Source organism: Cololabis saira, chromosome 3 (assembly GCF_033807715.1).
Source record: "Cololabis saira isolate AMF1-May2022 chromosome 3, fColSai1.1, whole genome shotgun sequence".
Lineage (NCBI taxonomy): Eukaryota > Metazoa > Chordata > Actinopteri > Beloniformes > Belonidae > Cololabis > Cololabis saira.
In genome coordinates, this window is record NC_084589.1 from 52,631,365 (window position 1) to 52,654,209 (window position 22,845).

At 39.2% G+C, this 22,845-nt stretch overlaps 1 protein-coding gene across 1 annotated transcript; it reads right to left on the reverse strand.

Annotated features, from left to right (window-relative positions):
- Positions 1-910: 910 nt before the first annotated feature.
- On the reverse strand, positions 911-18,836 carry LOC133440786 (gamma-aminobutyric acid type B receptor subunit 2-like). The gene is made up of 9 exons (XM_061718106.1): positions 18,820-18,836; positions 17,619-17,825; positions 17,289-17,466; positions 16,103-16,201; positions 15,878-16,000; positions 3,781-3,882; positions 3,197-3,394; positions 1,144-1,308; positions 911-1,075 (listed from the first exon to the last, which is right to left on the reverse strand). Exons 1-9 carry the CDS (start codon positions 18,834-18,836, stop codon positions 911-913), a joined length of 1,254 nt encoding a protein of 417 aa, XP_061574090.1.
- Positions 18,837-22,845: the final 4,009 nt, after the last annotated feature.

Here is a 22,845-nt window from a genome sequence, read left to right on the forward strand (position 1 = left end):
TGGTGCCGCGTCAAACTTCAACGTTTACACAGGAAGTGATACTAGTAGCTGATTGGTCGATATTGGCCTGAATTAGCCCCACCCCTTCTTCTGATTGGTTGATAGTTGATAGTTCCTATTTTCTGCTATAACCTCTGAACAGGTTGTGATACAGACATGTGGGTGGTGTCATTGGATTTGGTTTTGAGTCCTTGACCTTAATTGGTGAAAATTGCACACGTTCATCGCTGCTGCAGCTTTAATTGTATCGTAATGGCCCGAATATAAGACGACCCTCTTTTTCAAGACTCAAGTTTGAAAAAAGACTTTTTGAAAACCAAATTCAATTGTTATACAGAAAATAATGACAGTACATCTAAAACAAATTATTATAACAATATATTGGAGAGAAAAAGCCTGTTATTTTGCCTCATTAAACCATTATCTTGAAGTTTGCATCATAACTTCTCCTCAGCTGCCGGTTCACCTGCCGATCTTCCACCCACTTTTCTCCAGATTGTCGCTACGTTTCTCCACTTTCTGTTATCTCTTCTCCTATTTTCTTTTTTCTTTCTTATACTATTTTTTATTTCTCTTCTTCGTGACAGGGGTTGCTTTGTCCTGGGGAGTTAAGTTCAGCATTCGCTTTAAAGATATCTGGCTCCATCTAGCGTTGTAAATGGGCATAACGTCTAGACCCCGAATGTAAGACGACCCCCACTTTTTCAGTCTTATTTCAATGCATAAAACTCTGTCTTATATTCAGGACAATACGGTATAAACCGACGTGGGCGGAGAGACTCACTGGTCGGGGGAGTTGATGCTGTCGGGCGTGGAGTTCCTGCTCGGCGTGGAGTTCCTGCTCGGCGTGGAGTTCCTGCTCGGCGCGTTGTTGACCTGAGCCTCGTGAGTCAGAACCAGGGAACGAAGTTCAGCTGCTGGTGAAGACAAACCGGGTCAAACAAGAACCTGGTCCGGGCCGAGGAAACGTGAGAACTGAACCTTTACCGCGTTTGTCTCCCGTCAAGCGTCGACCGAGCTCCGGCTCCGCTAGCTCCGCTAGCTCCATCATGATGGTGTGTATCTGCACGTCCAGCTGCAGGAGACGTTAGCGTTAGCTCAGAAACACGGACCTCGGTCTGAACCGGTCTGAACCGGTCTCACCTGCTGGCTCTGGCTCTTCAGCCGGTCGTTCAGCCTCCTCAGCTGGTCCTGACGGGGCCCGTCCGGGACCTCGTCTGATTCCTCATCTGGTTCCCCGTCCGGGGCCTCGTCTGGTCGGTCCAGCTGCTGCTGCGTCTCGCCGCCGCTAGATAACACGTAAGACACCTGGAGACATCCAAACCAAGAAAACAAAAACATAAATAAAAAAAAAAATCAATATAAACTAGGGCTTTCCAAGTTAACTCGTTAACGATGCGTTAACTTAACGTTCTCTTAACGCCGACAATTTTTTAACGCACGTTTAAAAAAAAAAAAAAAAAAGGTGCATATCATTTCAGGCGCTGGACGGCACCCGTAGTTCGAGGAAAAGTATGGTGAACTGAAAGATGGAGAATGAAAAGTAACTTTTGAAAAGCAAGTTCACTTTCAAAAAGATGCAGATGGTTCGCTGGACAAGACTGGAGTTATTTACATGTACCATCGATTTGAAATGAATTACCACCGAAGTACGTCGAGTCTCCAATACACTTGCAGCCAAACACACGAGCAGAGAGCTCCGCTTCATCCCCCCCCCGCCACACCTCGTCAAAATCAGACAACGCTGGATAGCAGCTTCCAAAAAAGGACCAGTCAAATCAAATCAAACTTCATTTGCGCTTTTCTTACAAAATAAGAAATGCAACGCAAAGCGCTTTACATAAAACATAAAACTCAATAATGCCCCCCCCCCCCCCGCACACACACACGCGCACAGACGGGCGCACGAGTTTATGGCTGAGGATTCAGGTGAGGAAACGGCTGAGTTACTCCCCTTACATGTGCACTTTATTTGTTTGTAATTTAGTTTTTGTATCCCCCTGTTTTAATCCCACATAGGAGAATGGGATATTTTTTGAGCCTTTTATTTTCCTCCATATGTTTATAAATGCATATGGTTTATTGTTTTACATTGAGCTGCTTAAAAACACAAGGAATCTTAAGTTAGTCTTTCCAAGTGTAAAGTTGGGACTACATTGTGTTAGTATTTATGAAGGAATGTTACATTCAGGTCAAAAGCTTTTTTTGTGGCAAGTTAAATAAACATTGGCATAAAGCAGCATATTTGCCCTTTCTCAGGTTGTTAATAGTATTAAAACATAAAAAAAAATACTTTGAGGTAATTTAAAACAGCACAAAATGTGTGAATAAATTTGCAATTAATATGCGATTAATCGCAGTTAATTACAGTTAATTACAGAAATCATGGATTAATTAAGATTAAAAGTTTTAATCGTTGGCCAGCACTAATATAAACATAAAAGAGAACATGGACAACAAGGTCGGGATTACATTAAAGATAAAGACATTGAAGGTTAAGACAGAGTAAGATGTTTTTTTAATAGCTTTCTGAAGAAGGTAAAAGATAATGTTTACTTCAGCGAGGGTCAGGCAGGAGAAAAATAAAAATAATATTTTAGAGGAGGAAGATTTTTTTTCATTATGCACTTCGAAGAAAAATATCTAAATGTCGAGAAAAAAGTCAAAATGTTGAGATTAATGTTGAAATGTTGAGTCCCACAGGGACCAGTTCTGGGACTCCAGGACAACCGTAGTCCCACAGGGACCAGTTCTGGGACTCCAGGACAACCGTAGTCCCACAGGGACCAGTTCTGGGACTCCAGGACAACCGTAGTCCCCGCACGAAACGCACGAAAAAACATACGAAAAAACGTAAGAAAGAACGCACGAAAAAACGCACGAACAACGCTCATACATGTATTCAGTCTCCTTCATGCACAAAAAAGCGCAGGTTTTTTCGTACGAAAAAACGTACGAAAAAACGTACGAAAGAACGCACGAAAAAACGCATGAAAAAACGTACAAAAAAACGTATGAAAAAACGCACGAAAAAACGTATGAAAAAACGCACGAAAAAACTTAAGAAAAAACGCACGGGGACCAGTTCTTGTCACAGCTTATGCAGATCATTCCCAGATCTACGTTGAACTCTCATGATTAGGATCCTGTTTTTATGTTGTAATCTATATTTTAGTCTAGAACTTCCAGAACTCACCTGGGGTCCGAACAGGCAGCCCAGGATGACGATGCTGCAGGTGAGGATGAGGAAGCTGCTCAGGAGGAAGTGAAGAGGGGGATTGTGGGTAATCAGCAGCGACCCCGACACCCCCGACACGCTGGACACCGACACCGCTAACATGGAGAAGCTCAGGGGTTTGACCCGGATGTTCAGGGCCAGGAAACAGCCCAGACCCTGGAGAAGAGAACTAGTTAGGGCTGGTTAGGGCTAGTTAGGGTAAGTTAGGGTTAGTTAGGGCTAGTTAGGGTTAGTTAGGGCTAGTTAGGGTCAGGGGATTTGACCCGGATGTTCAGGGCCAGGAAACAGCCCAGACCCTGGAGAAGAGAACTAGTTAGGGCTAGTTAGGGTTATAGGGCTAGTTAGGGTTAGTCAGGGTTCAAGTTAGGGGTAGTTAAGGCTAGTTAAGGTTAGTTAGTGTAAGCTAGGATTAGGGTTAGTTAGGGTTAGTTAGGGTCAGGGGTTTGACCCGGATGTTCAGGGCCAGGAAACAGCCCAGTTAGGATTAGTTAGGGCTAGTTAGGGTTAGTTAGGGCTAGTTAGCATTAGCGTTAGCGTCTGACCAGCAGCGGAGCTCGGTATCCGTAGACGGCCGTCAGCCACAGGTCCAGGCTGGTGCTGCTGCACTGGTCGGAGTAGAACCGGATCAGCAGGTCCGGGTCGCCCTGGAACACACGCAAGCTAGCTCAGGCAGCGCTACTAGCTAGCTCAGGCAGCGCTATTAGCAAGCTCAGGCAGCGCTATTAGCTAGAAACATCTTCCTGCTCTCGGTGAAGTCGGACGCTTTTTAATTCCTCTCCCTTATCTATCTGCCCTGCTACTGCTTTTGTCCTGTCTCGTCTTCAGAGTCTCTCCTTTTCACTCCTCCAAAACTCTACAATCATGGAATTGATGAACTGGTCTCTCAGCACAATTGACCAAATCTTTGCGACGAGAAGTCAGGGGGTAAGGGAGCCCTCCTGCCCCCATGGGACATTTTTTGCTGGATACACATGGATTCCTGGAAACATTGGAAACCTTTGTGTTTGGCGATACTGTCTGTCGAGGACGTTGAAGATGCCTTTATAATTGGATTTATGATAGCAGGATTTCTCCTGATCGGAGGAGGGGGATTCCTGGTCTACCGACAAACGCGTAAGTGGTCGACAGCTGTTCTGGCTCTTTCAGAGCTGCCGGACGTGGCTGAGGGGATAAGCAAGGCATCAACACTCAGACTTTAACGCTGGGAGAGCAAAACCACAAGCTGGATGTGATTCTTGAACAGAATCGCAGGCTGGCGGCGTCTTTGAGCTCATTGGCAAGATGGAGAAGAGCTTGGAGAAGTTGGAAGCTCGGCTTGGCGGGAATTGATCACAAATTCTTCTGTTTGGAGTCGCCATTGATGAACCAGAGACTGAAGGCAGACAGAAAATTACTGAGTCTGTCTGTTCTTTATTGTTGATTCTATAATCTGGCCTTGACAGAGCGGTTTGGCCGATCGCTCTAGTCACAATCTCTCTGGTGGAATGTAAACAAGGTGACTCTGCCCCCACTAGCCCTCCCCTCTCAGGAACATCTGTGGACCTGTTTCAGAACTGACCGGGCCGTCTGATAACATCAAGGACATTGGCTGAGAGCAGCTCTGAGTGAAGTTCACAGACTTACCGCTACACACACACTTGCTGATAACCACCTCCCTCAACTCAACACCTTCCTTGGCCCCCCCTCTTATCAGCCCCCCCAACACAGTCAACAGGTTTGAGAGCCGCACCACTGGCCGCGGTGCTCACTTGGGGTACTGTGCCGGGATCCCCCCGCCCCTATTCATTCATTCATTCATTCATTCATTCATTCATTCATTCATTCATTCATTCATTCATTCAATCATTGATTCATTAATTGATTCATTCAATCGTTCATTCATTCATTCATTCATTTATTCATTAATTCATTTAATCATTCAATCATTCATTCATTCATTGATTTCTTCAATCGTTCATTCATTCATTAATTCATTCAATCATTCATTCATTCATTCATTCATTCTTTCAATCATTCGTTCCTTCGTTCAATCGTTCATTCGTTCATTTTTTCATTCATTCATTCATTCATTTAATCATTCATTCATTCATTGAATAATTCATTCATTCATTCAATCATTTGTTCATTCGTTCAATCGTTCAATCGTTCAACGTTCATTCATTCATTCAATCATTGATTCATTCATTGATTCATTCGTTCAATCGTTCATTCGTGCATTCGTTCATTCGTTCAATCGTTCATTCATTCATTCATTCATTCATTCATTCATTGATTCATTGATTCATTGATTCATTCGTTCATTCGTTCAATCGTTCATTCGTTCAATCGTTCGTTCATTCATTCATTCATTCATTCATTCATTCATTCATTCATTCATTAAATCATTTAATCATTCATTAAATCATTCATTCATTCATTGAATAATTCATTAATTCAATCATTCATTCATTCAATCATTCGTTCAATCGTTCATTCGTTCATTCATTCAATCATTGATTCATTCATTCATTCAATCATTCATTCGTGCATTTGTGCATTCGTTCATTCATTCATTTATTCATTTAATCATTCATTCATTCATTCATTCATTCATTCGTGCATTCGTTCAATCGTTCATTCATTCATTCATTCATTCATTCATTTAATCATTCATTCATTCATTCATTGATTCATTCATTGATTCATTCATTGATTCGTTCATTCATTTAATCATTCATTCATTCATTGAATAATTCATTCATTCATTTATTCATTCATTCATTTAATCATTCATTCATTCATTGATTTCTTCAATCGTTCATTCATTCATTCATTCATTCATTCATTCATTCATTCATTCAATCATTCATTCATTCATTCATTCATTCATTCATTCATTTAATCATTCATTCATTCAATCATTCGTTAATTCGTTCCTTCGTTCAATCGTTCATTCGTTCATTCGTTCATTTTTTCATTCATTCATTCAATCATTGATTCATTCATTGATTCGTTCGTTCATTCATTCATTCATTTAATCATTCATTCATTCATTCATTTATTCATTCATTAATTCATTCATTAATTCATTCATTCATTCATTCATTCATTCAATCATTTGTTCAATCGTTCATTCGTTCATTCATTCATTCAATCATTGACTCATTCATTGATTCATTCGTTAATTCGTTCAATCGTTCATTCGTGCATTCGTTCATTCATTCATTCATTCATTCAATCATTGATTAATTCATTGATTCATTCGTTCAATCGTGCATTCATTCATTCGTTCAATCGTTCATTCGTTCATTCGTTCATTCATTTAATCATTCATTCATTAAATCATTCATTCATTCATTGAATAATTCATTAATTCAATCATTCATTCATTCAATCATTGATTCATTCATTCATTCAATCATTCATTTGTGCATTCGTTCATTCGTTCATTCATTCATTTAATCATTCATTCATTTAATCATTCATTCATTCATTCATTAATTCATTCGTTCATTCATTCGTTAAATCGTTCATTCATTCATTCATTCATTCATTCATTCATTCATTCATTGATTCATTGATTCATTTGTTCGTTCGTTCGTTCATTGAATCATTCATTCATTAATTCAATCATTCGTTCATTCATTCATTCATTCATTCATTCAATCATTGATTCATTCATTGATTCGTTCATTCATTCATTAATTCATTCATTCATTCATTTAATCATTCATTCATTCATTCATTCATTCATTCATTCATTCAATCATGATTCATTCATTGATTCGTTCATTCATTCATTTAATCATTCATTCATTCATTCATTCAATCATTTGTTCATTCGTCCAATCGTTGATTCATTCATTCATTCATTCATTCAGTCAATTCATTCATTCGTTCATTCATTCATTCATTCAATCATTGATTAAATCATTTAATCATTCATTCATTAAATCATTCATTCATTGATTCTTTCGTTCATTCGTTCAATCGTTCAATTGTTCATTCGTTCATTCATTCATTCATTCATTCATTCATTCATTAAATCATTTAATCATTCATTCATTAAATCATTCATTCATTGAATAATTCATTAATTCAATCATTCATTCAATCATTCGTTCATTCATTCGTGCATTCGTTCATTCATTCATTCATTCATTCATTTAATCATTCATTAATTCATTCATTCGTCAAATCGTTCGTTCATTCATTCATTCATTCATTCATTCATTCATTCATTCATTCATTCATTCATTCAATCATTGATTCGTTCGTTCGTTCATTAATTTAATCATTCATTCATTCAATCATTCATTCATTCATTCATTAATTCATGCATTCATTGAATAATTCATTCATACATTCATTCGTTCAATCGTTCAATCGTTCATTCGTTCATTCGTTAATTCATTCATTCAATCATTGATTCATTAATTGATTCATTCATTCATTCAATCATCCGTTCATTCGTTCAATCGTTCAATCGTTCATTCGTTCATTCGTTCAATCGTTTAATCGTTCATTTGTTCGTTCATTCATTCATTCAACCATTCATTCATTGATTCGTTCATTCATTCATTCATTCATTCATTCATTCATTCATTCATTCATTATTTCATTCATTCATTATTTCATTCATTCATTCAATCATTCATTCATTTAATCATTCATTCATTCATTTAATCATTCATTCATTAATTCATTCATTAAATCATTCATTCATTCATTGAATAATTAATTAATTCATTCATTCAATCATTCATTCATTCAATCATCCGTTCATTCGTTCATTCGTTCATTCGTTCAATCGTTCATTCGTTCATTTGTTCAATCGTTCATTCGTTCAATCGTTCATTCGTTCATTCGTTAATTCATTCATTCAATCATTGATTCATTCATTGATTCATTCATTCATTCATTGATTCAATCGTTCATTCGTGCATTTGTGCATTCGTTCAATCGTTCATTCATTCATTCATTCATTCATTCATTCATTCATTCATTCATTCATTGATTCATTCGTTCATTCGTTCAATCGTTCATTCGTTCATTCGTGCATTTGTTCATTCGTTCATTCGTTCAATTGTTCATTCGTTCATTCATTCATTCATTAAATCATTTAATCATTCATTCATTAAATCATTCATTCATTCATTCATTGAATAATTCATTAATTCAATCATTCATTCATTCAATCATTTGTTCATTCGTCCAATCGTTGATTCGTTCATTCATTCATTCATTCATTCATTCATTCATTCAGTCAGTCAATTAATTCATTCATTAATTCAATCATTGATTCATTCATTGATTCATTCGTTCATTCGTTCAATCGTTCATTCGTGCATTCGTTCATTCGTTCAATTGTTCATTCATTCATTCATTCATTCATTAAATCATTTAATCATTCATTCATTAAATCATTCATTCATTCATTGAATAATTCATTAATTCAATCATTCATTCATTCATTCAATCATTCGTTCATTCGTTCAATCATTGATTCATTCATTCATTCATTCGTGCATTCGTTCAATCGTTCATTCATTCATTCATTCATTCATTCATTCATTAATTCATGCATTCATTCATTGAATAATTCATTCATACATTCATTCGTTCAATCGTTCAATCGTTCATTCATTCATTTAACCATTCATTAATTCATTCATTCGTCAAATCGTTCATTCGTTCATTCATTCATTCAATCAATCATTGAGTCGTTCGTTCGTTCGTTCATTAATTTAATCATTCATTCATTCAATAATTCATTCATTCATTCATTAATTCATGCATTCATTCATTGAATAATTCATACATTCATTCGTTCAATCGTTCATTCGTTCATTCATTCATTTAATCATTCATTCATTTAATCATTCATTAATTCATTCATTAAATCATTCATTCATTCATTGAATAATTAATTCATTCATTCAATCATTCATTCATTCAATCATCCGTTCATTCATTCAATCATTGATTCATTCATTGATTCATTCGTTCATTCGTGCATTTGTGCGTTCGTTCATTCATTCATTCATTCATTCATTCATTCATTCATTCATTCATTCATTCATTCATTCATTCATTCACTCACTCATTCATTTAACCATTATTTCATTCATTAATTCATTCAATCATTCGTTCATTCGTTCAATCGTTCATTCATTCATTCAATCATTGATTCATTCATTCATTCGTTCAATCGTTCATTCATTCATTCATTTAATCATTCATTCATTTAATCATTCATTAATTCATTCATTAAATCATTCATTCATTGAATAATTCATTCATTCATTCATTCATTCATTCATTCAATAATTTGTTCATTCGTCCAATCGTTCAATCGTTGATTCGTTCAATCGTTCGTTCATTCATTCATTCATTCATTCATTCATTCATTTAACCATTATTTCATTCATTAATTCATTCAATCATTCGTCCATTCGTTCAATCGTTCATTCATTCATTCAATCATTGATTCATTCATTTGTTCATTCGTTCATTCGTTCAATCATTCATTCATTCATTCATTCATTCATTCATTCAACCATTGATTCATTGATTCATTCGTTCGTTCATTCATTATTTCATTCATTCATTCAATCATTCATTCATTTAATCATTCATTAATTCATTCATTAAATCATTCATTCATTCATTCATTGAATAATTCATTCATTCATTCATTCATTCATTCCTTCATTCATTGAATAATTCATTCATTCAATCATCCGTTCATTCGTTCAATCGTTCATTCGTTCATTCGTTCAATCGTTCGTTCATTCATTAATTCATTCATTAAATCATTCATTCATTGAATAATTCATTCATTCATTCATTCATTCAATCATTTGTTCATTCGTCCAATCGTTCAATCGTTGATTCGTTCAATCGTTCATTCATTCATTCATTCATTCATTCATTTAACCATTATTTCATTCATTAATTCATTCAATCATTCGTTCATTCGTTCAATCGTTCATTCATTCATTCAATCATTGATTCATTCATTTGTTCATTCGTTCATTCGTTCAATCATTCATTCATTCATTCAACCATTGATTCATTGATTCATTCGTTCGTTCATTCATTCATTATTTCATTCATTCATTCATTCATTCATTTAATCATTCATTAATTCATTCATTAAATCATTCATTCATTCATTCATTGAATAATTCATTCATTCATTCATTCATTCATTGAATAATTCATTCATTCAATCATCCGTTCATTCGTTCATTTGTTCAATCGTTCATTCGTTCAATCGTTCATTCGTTCATTCGTTAATTCATTCATTCATTGATTCATTGATTCAATCGTTCATTCGTTCATTCGTGCATTTGTGCATTCGTTCATTCGTTCAATCGTTCATTCATTCATTCATTCATTCATTCATTCATTCATTCATTCAATCAAACAAACAAACAAACAAACAAACAAACAAACAAACAAACAAACAAACAAACAAACAAACAAACAAACATTCGATCGATCGATCGATCGATCAATCAATCAATCAATCAATCAATCAATCATTCATTCTTTCATTAAATCATTATTTCATTCCTTCATTCAATCATTCGTTCATTCGTTCAATCGTTCGTTCATTCATTCATTCAATCATTGATTCATTCGTTCAATCGTTCGTTCATTCGTTCAATCGTTCATTCATTCATTCATTCATTCATTCATTCATTCATTCATTTAATCATTCATTCATTCATTCATTTAATCATTCATTAATTCAATCATTCATTCAATAATTCATTAATTCATGCATTCATACATTCATTCATTCATTCGATCAATCAATCATTCATTCAATCATTCATTCATTTAATCATTCATTAATTCAATCATTCATTCAATCATTCATTAATTCATGCATTCATACATTCATTTATTCAATCATTGATTCAATCATTGATTCATTCATTCATTCAATCAATCGTTCATTCGTTCAATCGTTCATTCGTGCATTCGTGCATTCGTTCATTCGTTCATTCATTCATTCATTCATTCATTCAATCATTGAGTCGTTCGTTCGTTCGTTCATTAATTTAATCATTCATTCATTCAATAATTCATTCATTAATTAATTCATGCATTCATTCATTCATTTAACCATTATTTCATTCATTAATTCATTCAATCATTCGTTCATTCGTTCAATCGTTCATTCATTCATTCAATCATTGATTCATTCATTTGTTCATTCGTTCAATCATTCATTCATTCATTCATTCATTCATTCATTCAACCATTGATTCATTGATTCATTCGTTCGTTCATTCATTCATTCATTATTTCATTCATTCATTCAATCATTCATTCATTTAATCATTCATTCATTCATTTAATCATTCATTAATTCATTCATTAAATCATTCATTCATTCATTCATTGAATAATTCATTCATTGAATAATTCATTCTTTCAATCATCCGTTCGTTCGTTCAATTGTTCATTCGTTCATTTGTTCAATCGTTCATTCGTTCAATCGTTCATTCGTTCATTCATTCATTCATTGATTCATTGATTCAATCGTTCATTCGTTCATTCGTGCATTTGTGCATTCGTTCATTCGTTCAATCGTTCATTCATTCATTCATTCATTCATTCAATCAATCAATCAAACAAACAAACAAACAAACAAACAAACATTCATTCATTCGATCAATCAATCAATCAATCAATCATTCATTCATTCATTCTTTCATTAAATCATTATTTCATTCCTTCATTCAATCATTCGTTCATTCGTTCAATCGTTCGTTCATTCGTTCAATCATTCATTCATTCAATCATTCATTCATTAATTCATTCATTCATTTAATCATTCATTCATTCATTTAATCATTAATTAATTCAATCATTCATTCAATCATTCATTAATTCATTAATTCATGCATTCATACATTCATTTATTCATTCATTGATTCATTCATTAATTCATTCAATCATTCATTTAATCATTCTCTCATTCATTCATTCAATCATTCGTTCATTCATTCAATCGTTCGTTCATTCATTCATTCATTCATTCATTCGTTCAATCGTTCGTTCATTCGTTCATTCGTTCATTTGTTCATTCATTCATTCATTCATTCATTCATTCATTCATTCATTCATTCATTCATTTAATCATTCATTCATTAATTCATTGAATAATTCATTCATACATTCATTCATTCAATCAATCATTAATTCATTCAATCATTCATTCGTTCAATCGTTCATTCATTCATTCATTGATTCATTCATTGATTCATTTGTTCATTCGTTGAATCGTTCATTCATGCATTCGTTCATTCATTCATTCATTTAATCATTCATTCATTCATTCAATCATTGATTCATTCGTTCAATCGTTCATTCGTTCAATCGTTCATTCGTTCGTTCATTCATTCATTCATGCATTCATTCATTGAATAATTCATTGAATAATTCATTCATTCATTTAATCATTCTTTCATTCAATCATTCGTTCAATCGTTCATTCATTCATTCATTCATTCATTCATTCATTCATTCATTCATTCATTCATTCATGCATTCATTCATTGAATAATTCATTGAATAATTAATTCATTCATTTAATCATTCTTTCATTCATTCATTCATTCAATCATTCGTTCAATCGTTCGTTCATTCATTCAATCGTTCATTCATTCATTCAATTATTCATTCATTCATTCATTCATTCATTTAATCATTCATTCATTCAATCATTCATTCATTAATTCATTAATTCAAGCATTCATTGAATAATTCATTCATACATTCATTCAATCAATCAATCAATCAATCAATAATTCATTCGTTCAATCGTTCATTCATTCATTTATTCATTCATTCATTCATTCATTCATTCATTCATTCATTCATCCATTCATTCATTGATTCATTCATTGATTCATTCGTTCATTCATGCATTCGTTCGTTCATTCCTTCAATCAATCATTCATTCATTCATTCATTCATTTAATCATTCATTCATTCATTTAATCATTCATTCATTCATTTAATCATTCATTCATTCATTCATTCGTTCAATCGTTCGTTCGTTCATTCGTTCAATCGTTCATTCGTTCATTCGTTCATTCATTCATTCATTCATTCATTCATGCATTCATTCATTCATTGAATAATTCAATCATACATTCAATCAATCAATCGTTCATTCGTTCATTCATTTAATCATTCATTCATTCATTTAATCATTCATTCATTCAATCATTTAATCATTCATTCATTCATTCATTTAATCATTCATTCAATCAATCATTCATTCATTGAAACATTAATTAATTCATTCATTCATTTAATCATTCTCTCATTCATTCATTAATTCAATCATTCATTCATTCATTTAATCATTCATTCATTTAATCATTCATTAATTCATTCATTCATTCAATCATTGATTCAATCATTGATTCATTCATTGATTCATTCATTGATTCAATCAATCGTTCATTCGTTCAATCGTTCATTCGTTCAATCGTTCGTTCGTTCGTTCGTTCGTTCGTTCGTTCGTTCGTTCGTTCGTTCGTTCGTTCGTTCGTTCGTTCGTTCGTTCGTTCGTTCGTTCGTTCGTTCGTTCGTTCGTTCGTTCGTTCGTTCGTTCGTTCGTTCGTTCGTTCGTTCGTTCATTCATTCATTCGTTCAATCGTTCGTTCATTCGTTCATTTGTTCATTCATTCATTCATTCATTCATTTAATCATTCATTCATTAATTCATTGAATAATTCATTCATACATTCATTCATTCATTCAATCAATCATTAATTCATTCAATCATTCATTCGTTCAATCGTTCATTCGTTCATTCATTCATTCATTGATTCATTCATTGATTCATTCGTTCATTCGTTGAATCGTTCATTCATGCATTCGTTCATTCATTCATTCATTTAATCATTCATTAATTCATTCATTCAATCATTGATTCATTCGTTCAATCGTTCATTCGTTCAATCGTTCATTCATGCATTCATTCATTGAATAATTCATTGAATAATTCATTCATTCATTTAATCATTCTTTCATTCATTCATCCAATCATTCGTTCAATCGTTCATTCATTCATTCATTCATGCATTCATTCATTGAATAATTCATTGAATAATTCATTCATTCATTTAATCATTCTTTCATTCATTCATTCATTCATTCATTCAATCATTCGTTCAATCGTTCGTTCATTCATTCAATCGTTCATTCATTCATTCAATTATTCATTCATTCATTCATTTAATCATTCATTCATTCATTCATTAATTCATTAATTCAAGCATTTATTGAATAATTCATTCATACATTCATTCAATCAATCAATCAATCAATCAATAATTCATTCGTTCAATCGTTCATTCATTCATTTATTCATTCATTCATTCATTCATTCATTCATTGATTCATTCGTTCATTCATGCATTCGTTCGTTCATTCATTCAATCAATCATTCATTCATTCATTTAATCATTCATTCATTCATTTAATCATTCATTCATTCATTTAATCATTCATTCATTCATTCGTTCAATCGTTCGTTCGTTCGTTCGTTCGTTCGTTCGTTCGTTCGTTCGTTCGTTCGTTCGTTCGTTCGTTCGTTCGTTCGTTCGTTCGTTCGTTCGTTCGTTCGTTCGTTCGTTCGTTCGTTCGTTCGTTCGTTCGTTCGTTCGTTCGTTCGTTCGTTCATTCATTCAATCATTGATTCATTCGTTCAATCGTTCGTTCATTCGTTCATTCATTCATTCATTCAATCATTCATTCATTCATTCATTTAATCATTCATTCATTCAATCATTAATTAATTAATTAATTAATTAATTAATTCATGCATTCATTGAATAATTCAATCATACATTCAATCAATCATTCATTCATTCATTTAATCATTCATTCATTCATTTAATCATTCATTCATTCATTTAATCATTCATTCATTCATTCGTTCAATCATTCATTCGTTCATTCATTCATTCATTCATTCAATCGTTCATTCGTTCATTCATTTAATCATTCATTGAAACATTAATTAATTAATTCATTCATTTAATCATTATTTCATTCATTCATTAATTCAATCATTCATTCATTCATTTAATCATTCATTCATTCATTCAATCATTCATTCATTCATTTAATCATTCATTCATTCATTCATTCGTTCATTCATTCATTCATTCATTCATTCAATCGTTCATTCGTTCATTCATTTAATCATTCATTCATTCATTCATTCATTTAATCATTCATTCAATCAATCATTCATTCATTGAAACATTAATTAATTAATTCATTCATTTAATCATTATTTCATTCATTCATTAATTCAATCATTCATTCATTCATTTAATCATTCTTTCATTCATTCATTAATTCAATCATTCATTCATTCAATCATTCATTCATTCAATCAATCATTCATTCGTTCATTGATTCATTTAATCATTCATTCATTTAATCATTCGTTCATTGATTCATTCATTCATCTAATCATTCATTCATTCATTCATTCATTCATTCATTCATTCATCAGGCAGTACTATTAGCTAGCTGAGGCAGCGGTATTAACTAGCTATAATACTACATTACCCATCAGCCCCTGCGCCCCCCCTCTCTCCCCCACCTCCTCACCTGGGGCCGGTGCTGGACCTGAACCCGTCTTAGGGGGTCCAGGACCTGCCAGCAGGTCAGAACCAGAACCTCCAGCAGGAAGAACCAGACCTGGATCCGACCGGCCCGCTGCAGACGGGTCTCCTGCAGGAGAGACAGAACCAGAACCAGAACTGGTCAGAGTCCGAGTCCAGGACCTTGACCTGGACCAGGTCAGGGGGGGCGAGTCCAGAACCAGAACCAGACCTTCTGCTGGACGGTAAAGAGGGAGTAGATCCTCCAGGTTCTGGTGAACAGAACCGCCAAGCCCACGGAGTGACCCAGGGAGAGGAACCAGAGCCGGACCTGCAGGACCAGAACCAGAACCAGAACACTAGTTACACTAGTTAGTGTCAGTAAATCTCTAGGTAGTGTAAACTCTAGTGTGTTAGAGTCAGTAGTCATAGTTGCAGCTATAGAACAAGACTATAATAGTTAGTCTCAAATATAGCTTCTGTCATGGTTTTTCACTTCCTGTTTTATTTTGAAGCCTGAGGCTGCGTCCGAAATCCCACACTTCCTCCCTAATGAGCAGCAAAAACAAGTGCTGGAAGTGCTGCTGTTACCATGGTAACAACCCCCCTCCCAACGGCAGGAAGTGCTGCTGTTACCATGGTAACAACTCCCCCCTCCCAATGGCAGGAAGTGCTGCTGTTACCATGGTAACAACTCCCCCTCCCAACGGCAGGAAGTGCTGCTGTTACCATGGTAACAACTCCCCCTCCCAACGGCAGGAAGTGCTGCTGTTACCATGGTAACAACTCCCCCCTCCCAATGGCAGGAAGTGCTGCTGTTACCATGGTAACAACTCCCCCTCCCAACGGCAGGAAGTGCTGCTGTTACCATGGTAACAACTCCCCCCTCCCAACGGCAGGAAGTGCTGCTGTTACCATGGTAACAACTCCCCCCTCCCAATGGCAGGAAGTGCTGCTGTTACCATGGTAACAACTCCCCCCTCCCAACGGCAGGAAGTGCTGCTGTAACCATGGTAACATGTGTGCCGTGTGGCTCTGAGTAGTACGTCCAAATTAATGCAGACTACTGATAATTACTCAAAAGTGTGCTGAACTAAAGTGTACTTTTTGAGTTTATACTGTTTAGTACGGGATTTCGGACGCAGCGAGTGTCTTTGTGTTTCAGTTCTGGTTTCCTGTTTCCCGTCGTCACATGTGTCTCGTTAACCCTCGTGTATATCTGCTCTTGTCTTTCCCTGCTGGTCCGGACCGTTTGTTCCTCCCTGTTTTCCAAGTCAAGGTTTTGTAGTTCACGTTCACGTTCTGATTTTTGTATCCTGCACTGCAACGCTTTTGGTTTTGTTTTTACAAATAAATCATTGTTTTTGCTCTGAATGTGGGTCCTCACTACAACCTTCCTGACAGAACTTAGAACTCACAGAACAGCAGATCTCCTGGATCCAGTCCGGTACCGAGGATCCGTCCAGACCAGAGACCAGGACCGAGGAGACGGAGAGCAGGACGGCCAGCAGGAGCAGCAGGTCCTGGGAGGGGGGGCCGGTGGATCTGGGGGGTCTGGGGGGTCCTGCTGGTCCGGCGGGACCGGCGGCCAGGGACCTGGGGGCAGACAGACCAGCACCTCAGGGGGACGGCTCTGGGGGGACCTATGGGGTCTAGAGTGTCTAGGGGGTCTAGAGGGACCAGCAGGGGTCTAAGGGGTCTAGGGGGTCTAGGGGGTCTAGGGTTCTACAGGGTCTAGCTGGACCCACCAGATCTTGCGGTGGAGGATGATGAAGACGAGGAGGCCCAGCGTGATGAAGATCGTTGCCACGGCAGCCGAAGACACGACGGCGTACAGCAGGAAGCTAACGTGGCGGCGCTGGACCCGGACCTGGACCCGGTCTCTGGCTGGTCCTGGACCTGCAGGGGGGGCAGGGTTCAGTTCTTCCGGGGGGGGGGCAGCTAGGACACGCCCACTTTAGGCCAGCTAGGACACGCCCACTTTAGGTCAGCTAGGACACGCCCACTTTAGGCCAACTAGGACACGCCCACTTTAGGTCAGCTAGGACACGCCCACTTTAGGCCAACTAGGACACGCCCACTTTAGGTCAGCTAGGGCACGCCCACTTTAGGACAACTAGGACACGCCCACTTTAGACCAGCTAAGACACGCCCACTTTAGACCAGCTAAGACACGCCCACTTTAGGGCAACTAGGACACGCCCACTTTAGGTCATCAAGGACACGCCCACTTTAGATCAGCTAAGACACGCCCACTTTAGGACAGCTAGGACACGCCCACTTTAGGACAGCTAAGACACGCCCACTTTAGGGCAACTAGGACACGCCCACTTTAGATCAGCTAAGACACACCGACTTTAGGGCAGCTAGGACACGCCGACTTTAGGTCAGCTAAGACACGCCCACTTTAGGACAGCTAGGACACGCCCACTTTGTCAGCTAGGACACGCCGACTTTAGGTCATCAAGACACGCCCACTTTAGATCAGCGAAGACACGTCCACTTTAGGCAGCTAAGACACGCCCACTTTAGGTCAGCTAGGACACGCCCACTTTAGGCAGCTAAGACACGCCCACTTTAGGTCAGCTAGGACACGCCCACTTTAGGGCAGCTAGAACACTCCCACTTTAGGTCATCAATGACACGCCCACTTTAGGTCAACTAGGACACGCCCACTTTAGGCAGCTAAGACACGCCCACTTTAGGTCAGCTAGGACACGCCCACTTTAGGTCAGCTAAGACACGTCCACTTTAGGTCAACTAGGACACGCCCACTTTAGGCAGCTAAGACACGCCCACTTTAGGTCAGCTAGGACACGCCCACTTTAGGTCATCAATGACACGCCCACTTTAGGTCAGCTAGGACACGCCCACTTTAGGTCAACTAGGACACGCCCACTTTAGGTCAACTAGGACACGCCCACTTTAGGTCAGCTACGACACGCCTACTTTAGGTCAAGCACCATTTTAGCTTGGACGACTTAGCTTCTGCTAAGCTATGATGCTAATTAACATAAACACATTTAATTGGATCAAATACCCGGGAACTTCAGCAGGTTGTTCTGGACCCGGAGCTGCTGCGTCGTCGTGTTGAATTCTCCCACCACCACACTGGTGTTGCCTGCACACACACACACATGAATATATATACACACACGCGCACGCACGCACGCACGCACGCACGCACGCACGCACGCACGCACGCACGCACGCACGCACGCACGCACGCACGCACGCACGCACGCACGCACGCACGCACGCACGCACGCACGCACGCACGCACGCACGCACGCACGCGTCAGTCTCCTGCTGACCAACAGTTTTTACTCCGGGTCCGGGTCTTCACCTTGAAACTGGACCAGCTGGATCAGAGACATCCTCTCCCCCCCTCGGAAGAAGACGGGCCCCTGGAAGACACACAACCGTTAATGTGGCCCCTGGAGAGACACACACCCGTTAATGTGGCCCCTGGAGAGACACAGGACCGTTAATGTGGCCCCTGGAGAGACACAGGACCGTTAATGTGGCCCCTGGAGAGACACAGGACCGTTAATGTGGCCCCTGGAGAGACACACAGCCGTTAATGTGGCCCCTGGAGAGACACAGGACCGTTAATGTGGCCCCTGGAGAGACACAGGACCGTTAATGTGGCCCCTGGAGAGACACAGGACCGTTAATGTGGCCCCTGGAGAGACACAGGACCGTTAATGTGGCCCCTGGAGAGACAAAACCGTTAATGTGGCCCCTGGAGAGACACAGGACCGTTAATGTGGCCCCTGGAGAGACACACACCCGTTAATGTGGCCCCTGGAGAGACACACAACCGTTAATGTGGCCCCTGGAGAGACACAGGACCGTTAATGTGGCCCCTGGAGAGACACACAGCCGTTAATGTGGCCCCTGGAGAGACACAGGACCGTTAATGTGGCCCCTGGAGAGACACAGGACCGTTAATGTGGCCCCTGGAGAGACACAGGACCGTTAATGTGGCCCCTGGAGAGACACAGGACCGTTAATGTGGCCCCTGGAGAGACACAGGACCGTTAATGTGGCCCCTGGAGAGACACAGGACCGTTAATGTGGCCCCTGGAGAGACACACAACCGTTAATGTGGCCCCTGGAGAGACACAGGACCGTTAATGTGGCCCCTGGAGAGACACAGGACCGTTAATGTGGCCCCTGGAGAGACACAACCGTTAATGTGGCCCCTGGAGAGACACAGGACCGTTAATGTGGCCCCTGGAGAGACACACACCCGTTAATGTGGCCCCTGGAGAGACACACAACCATTAATGTGGCCCCTGGAGAGACACAGGACCGTTAATGTGGCCCCTGGAGAGACACAGGACCGTTAATGTGGCCCCTGGAGAGACACAACCGTTAATGTGGCCCCTGGAGAGACACAGGACCGTTAATGTGGCCCCTGGAGAGACACACACCCGTTAATGTGGCCCCTGGAGAGACACACAACCGTTAATGTGGCCCCTGGAGAGACACACAACCGTTAATGTGGCCCCTGGAGAGACACAGGACCGTTAATGTGGCCCCTGGAGAGACACAGGACCGTTAATGTGGCCCCTGGAGAGACACAGGACCGTTAATGTGGCCCCTGGAGAGACACAGGACCGTTAATGTGGCCCCTGGAGAGACACACACCCGTTAATGTGGCCCCTGGAGAGACACACAACCGTTAATGTGGCCCCTGGAGAGACACAGGACCGTTAATGTGGCCCCTGGAGAGACACGCAGCCGTTAATGTGGCCCCTGGAGAGACACAGGACCGTTAATGTGGCCCCTGGAGAGACACAGGACCGTTAATGTGGCCCCTGGAGAGACACAACCGTTAATGTGGCCCCTGGAGAGACACAACCGTTAATGTGGCCCCTGGAGAGACACACACCCGTTAATGTGGCCCCTGGAGAGACACACACCCGTTAATGTGGCCCCTGGAGAGACACACAACCGTTAATGTGGCCCCTGGAGAGACACAGGACCGTTAATGTGGCCCCTGGAGAGACACACAGCCGTTAATGTGGCCCCTGGAGAGACACAGGACCGTTAATGTGGCCCCTGGAGAGACACAGGACCGTTAATGTGGCCCCTGGAGAGACACCGGACCGTTAATGTGGCCCCTGGAGAGACACAGGACCGTTAATGTGGCCCCTGGAGAGACACAGGACCGTTAATGTGGCCCCTGGAGAGACACACAACCGTTAATGTGGCCCCTGGAGAGACACAGGACCGTTAATGTGGCCCCTGGAGAGACACACACCCGTTAATGTGGCCCCTGGAGAGACACACACCCGTTAATGTGGCCCCTGGAGAGACACAGGACCGTTAATGTGGCCCCTGGAGAGACACACACCCGTTAATGTGGCCCCTGGAGAGACTGTTAGGTTTAAAACAACATTACATAAATTCATAATGAGGAAAGACACAAAGACTACCTTGGAATGGGTTTTTAGCGCACTCCTGCAGGAGGGGGGAGAGCAACAGGAGTGCAGGGCAACTGCCCTCACTGAGAACTCCTGAGCTTTCCCAAGATCCTCCCTCTAGAAGATGCTTTTATTAAGAAACTTTGACAGGAATTGATCATATGAGGACAATGCATAGTAAACAGTAGACAGTAGACATTGGGTAGTGGACAATGGGTGGAAGTGATAACGTTTGATTGAGTCCTGACATTACAGTCGTCACCTGTCACAGGACAGTAGTGAGCTGTCACCAGGTCAATTCAAAACCTAGTAGATCAGGAAGTTGCTGATGTGGCTTCTGTTAGCCACGCATGTGACAGTTTCACAATGACAAAACAAGTTCAAAGGTTGATTTACCTCACATTTCCCTCCTCTTGTCAATTTGAAACTTCAACTAAAATCCGTCCATTAGAATAATAGCCTCATAAACATTTAAGGTAAAACATTTAAAAAAAATAGCTGGGGCTTATCGCGTAATTATATGTCAAGGGAGAGGCGAAAACCCGATTATATGGGGCAAAATTCCTCTCCGACCCTCCTAGTGAGCAATCACTCTGGCCAAGACACATAAAAGCTTAAAAAATTTCACAGTAAACAAAATGAAACAATCTATACTCCAGTGTTATCATAAACAGGTTGTCCTCATTTAGAGTTCGATGGAGTTGTCGGCAATACTGGACTAACTTCCTTAGTCCAGTGGATGGTTGGATGGTTCTTTGGATCATTGCACTTAGACACAGAATGATACACACAGAACAGTACAATGACAGTAATAATCGAAATCATAATTTTAGCCATTATGTCAGTCCAGGGGCCGGAAGTCAGCCTGGACCCAAAAGTGGTCTCCTGCTGAGCGTCTGTCTTCTGACACAACTTTGGCTAACTGACGTAATTCGGCTATAGTTTTGGTAACATTAGCTTCAGCACCAGTTTATGAACGTACATCAGTGTAATCATATTACAACACAGCAATGCAAGTAAAGAGTTTAAGGAACAATTCCTAACATGTCAGCATGAGTCATTAGTGGAAAAGTTTCTTTCATCTCTCGGACTTCTCTCAAGTCTGTTGTCGCATGTCAGTTTGGGCTAGTCATCTTCAGGCTAGCTTTCACTGCAACTGGTGGACGCATGTAGATCGTTCAGCCTCTTTACTGCTGTCGGTGTCCTGATCTAGACCACAAAGGGGCCATCCTGACGGGGTGATGACCATGTTTTTCGTTTCACCAATCAGGATCTGGATCTGGTTTCAGCAGTTCCTGCTAGGAGAGAGAGAGAGAGCAGAAACCAGCAGCCCACAAGAACTTTTGAACATTCTCATGTACATTCCGACTAATGGCCATCATTCAGGCCATGGCTTTCCTGAGCCTTAATTTAACAGGCCATTAGTTTACTCCAAGAACGAAATCCATATGAACAACTTCAAATGGATAGGTCCTTTCGCGACACTGACCTCTCTTAGGCCTCATATTGCCTTGCATATTGTATCTGCAACATGTCGGAA

Excerpts from the sequence above, each read along its gene's own strand:
- LOC133440786 (XM_061718106.1), bottom strand. Across the intron at positions 16,202-17,288 it reads TCCAGGAGATCTGCTGTTCT|GTCCGGCTCTGGTTCCTCTC; the intron begins GTGAGTTCTAAG and ends CTGGTCCTGCAG. Across the intron at positions 3,883-15,877 it reads AGGTCCAGCACCGGCCCCAG|GGCGACCCGGACCTGCTGAT; the intron begins GTGAGGAGGTGG and ends CGTGTGTTCCAG.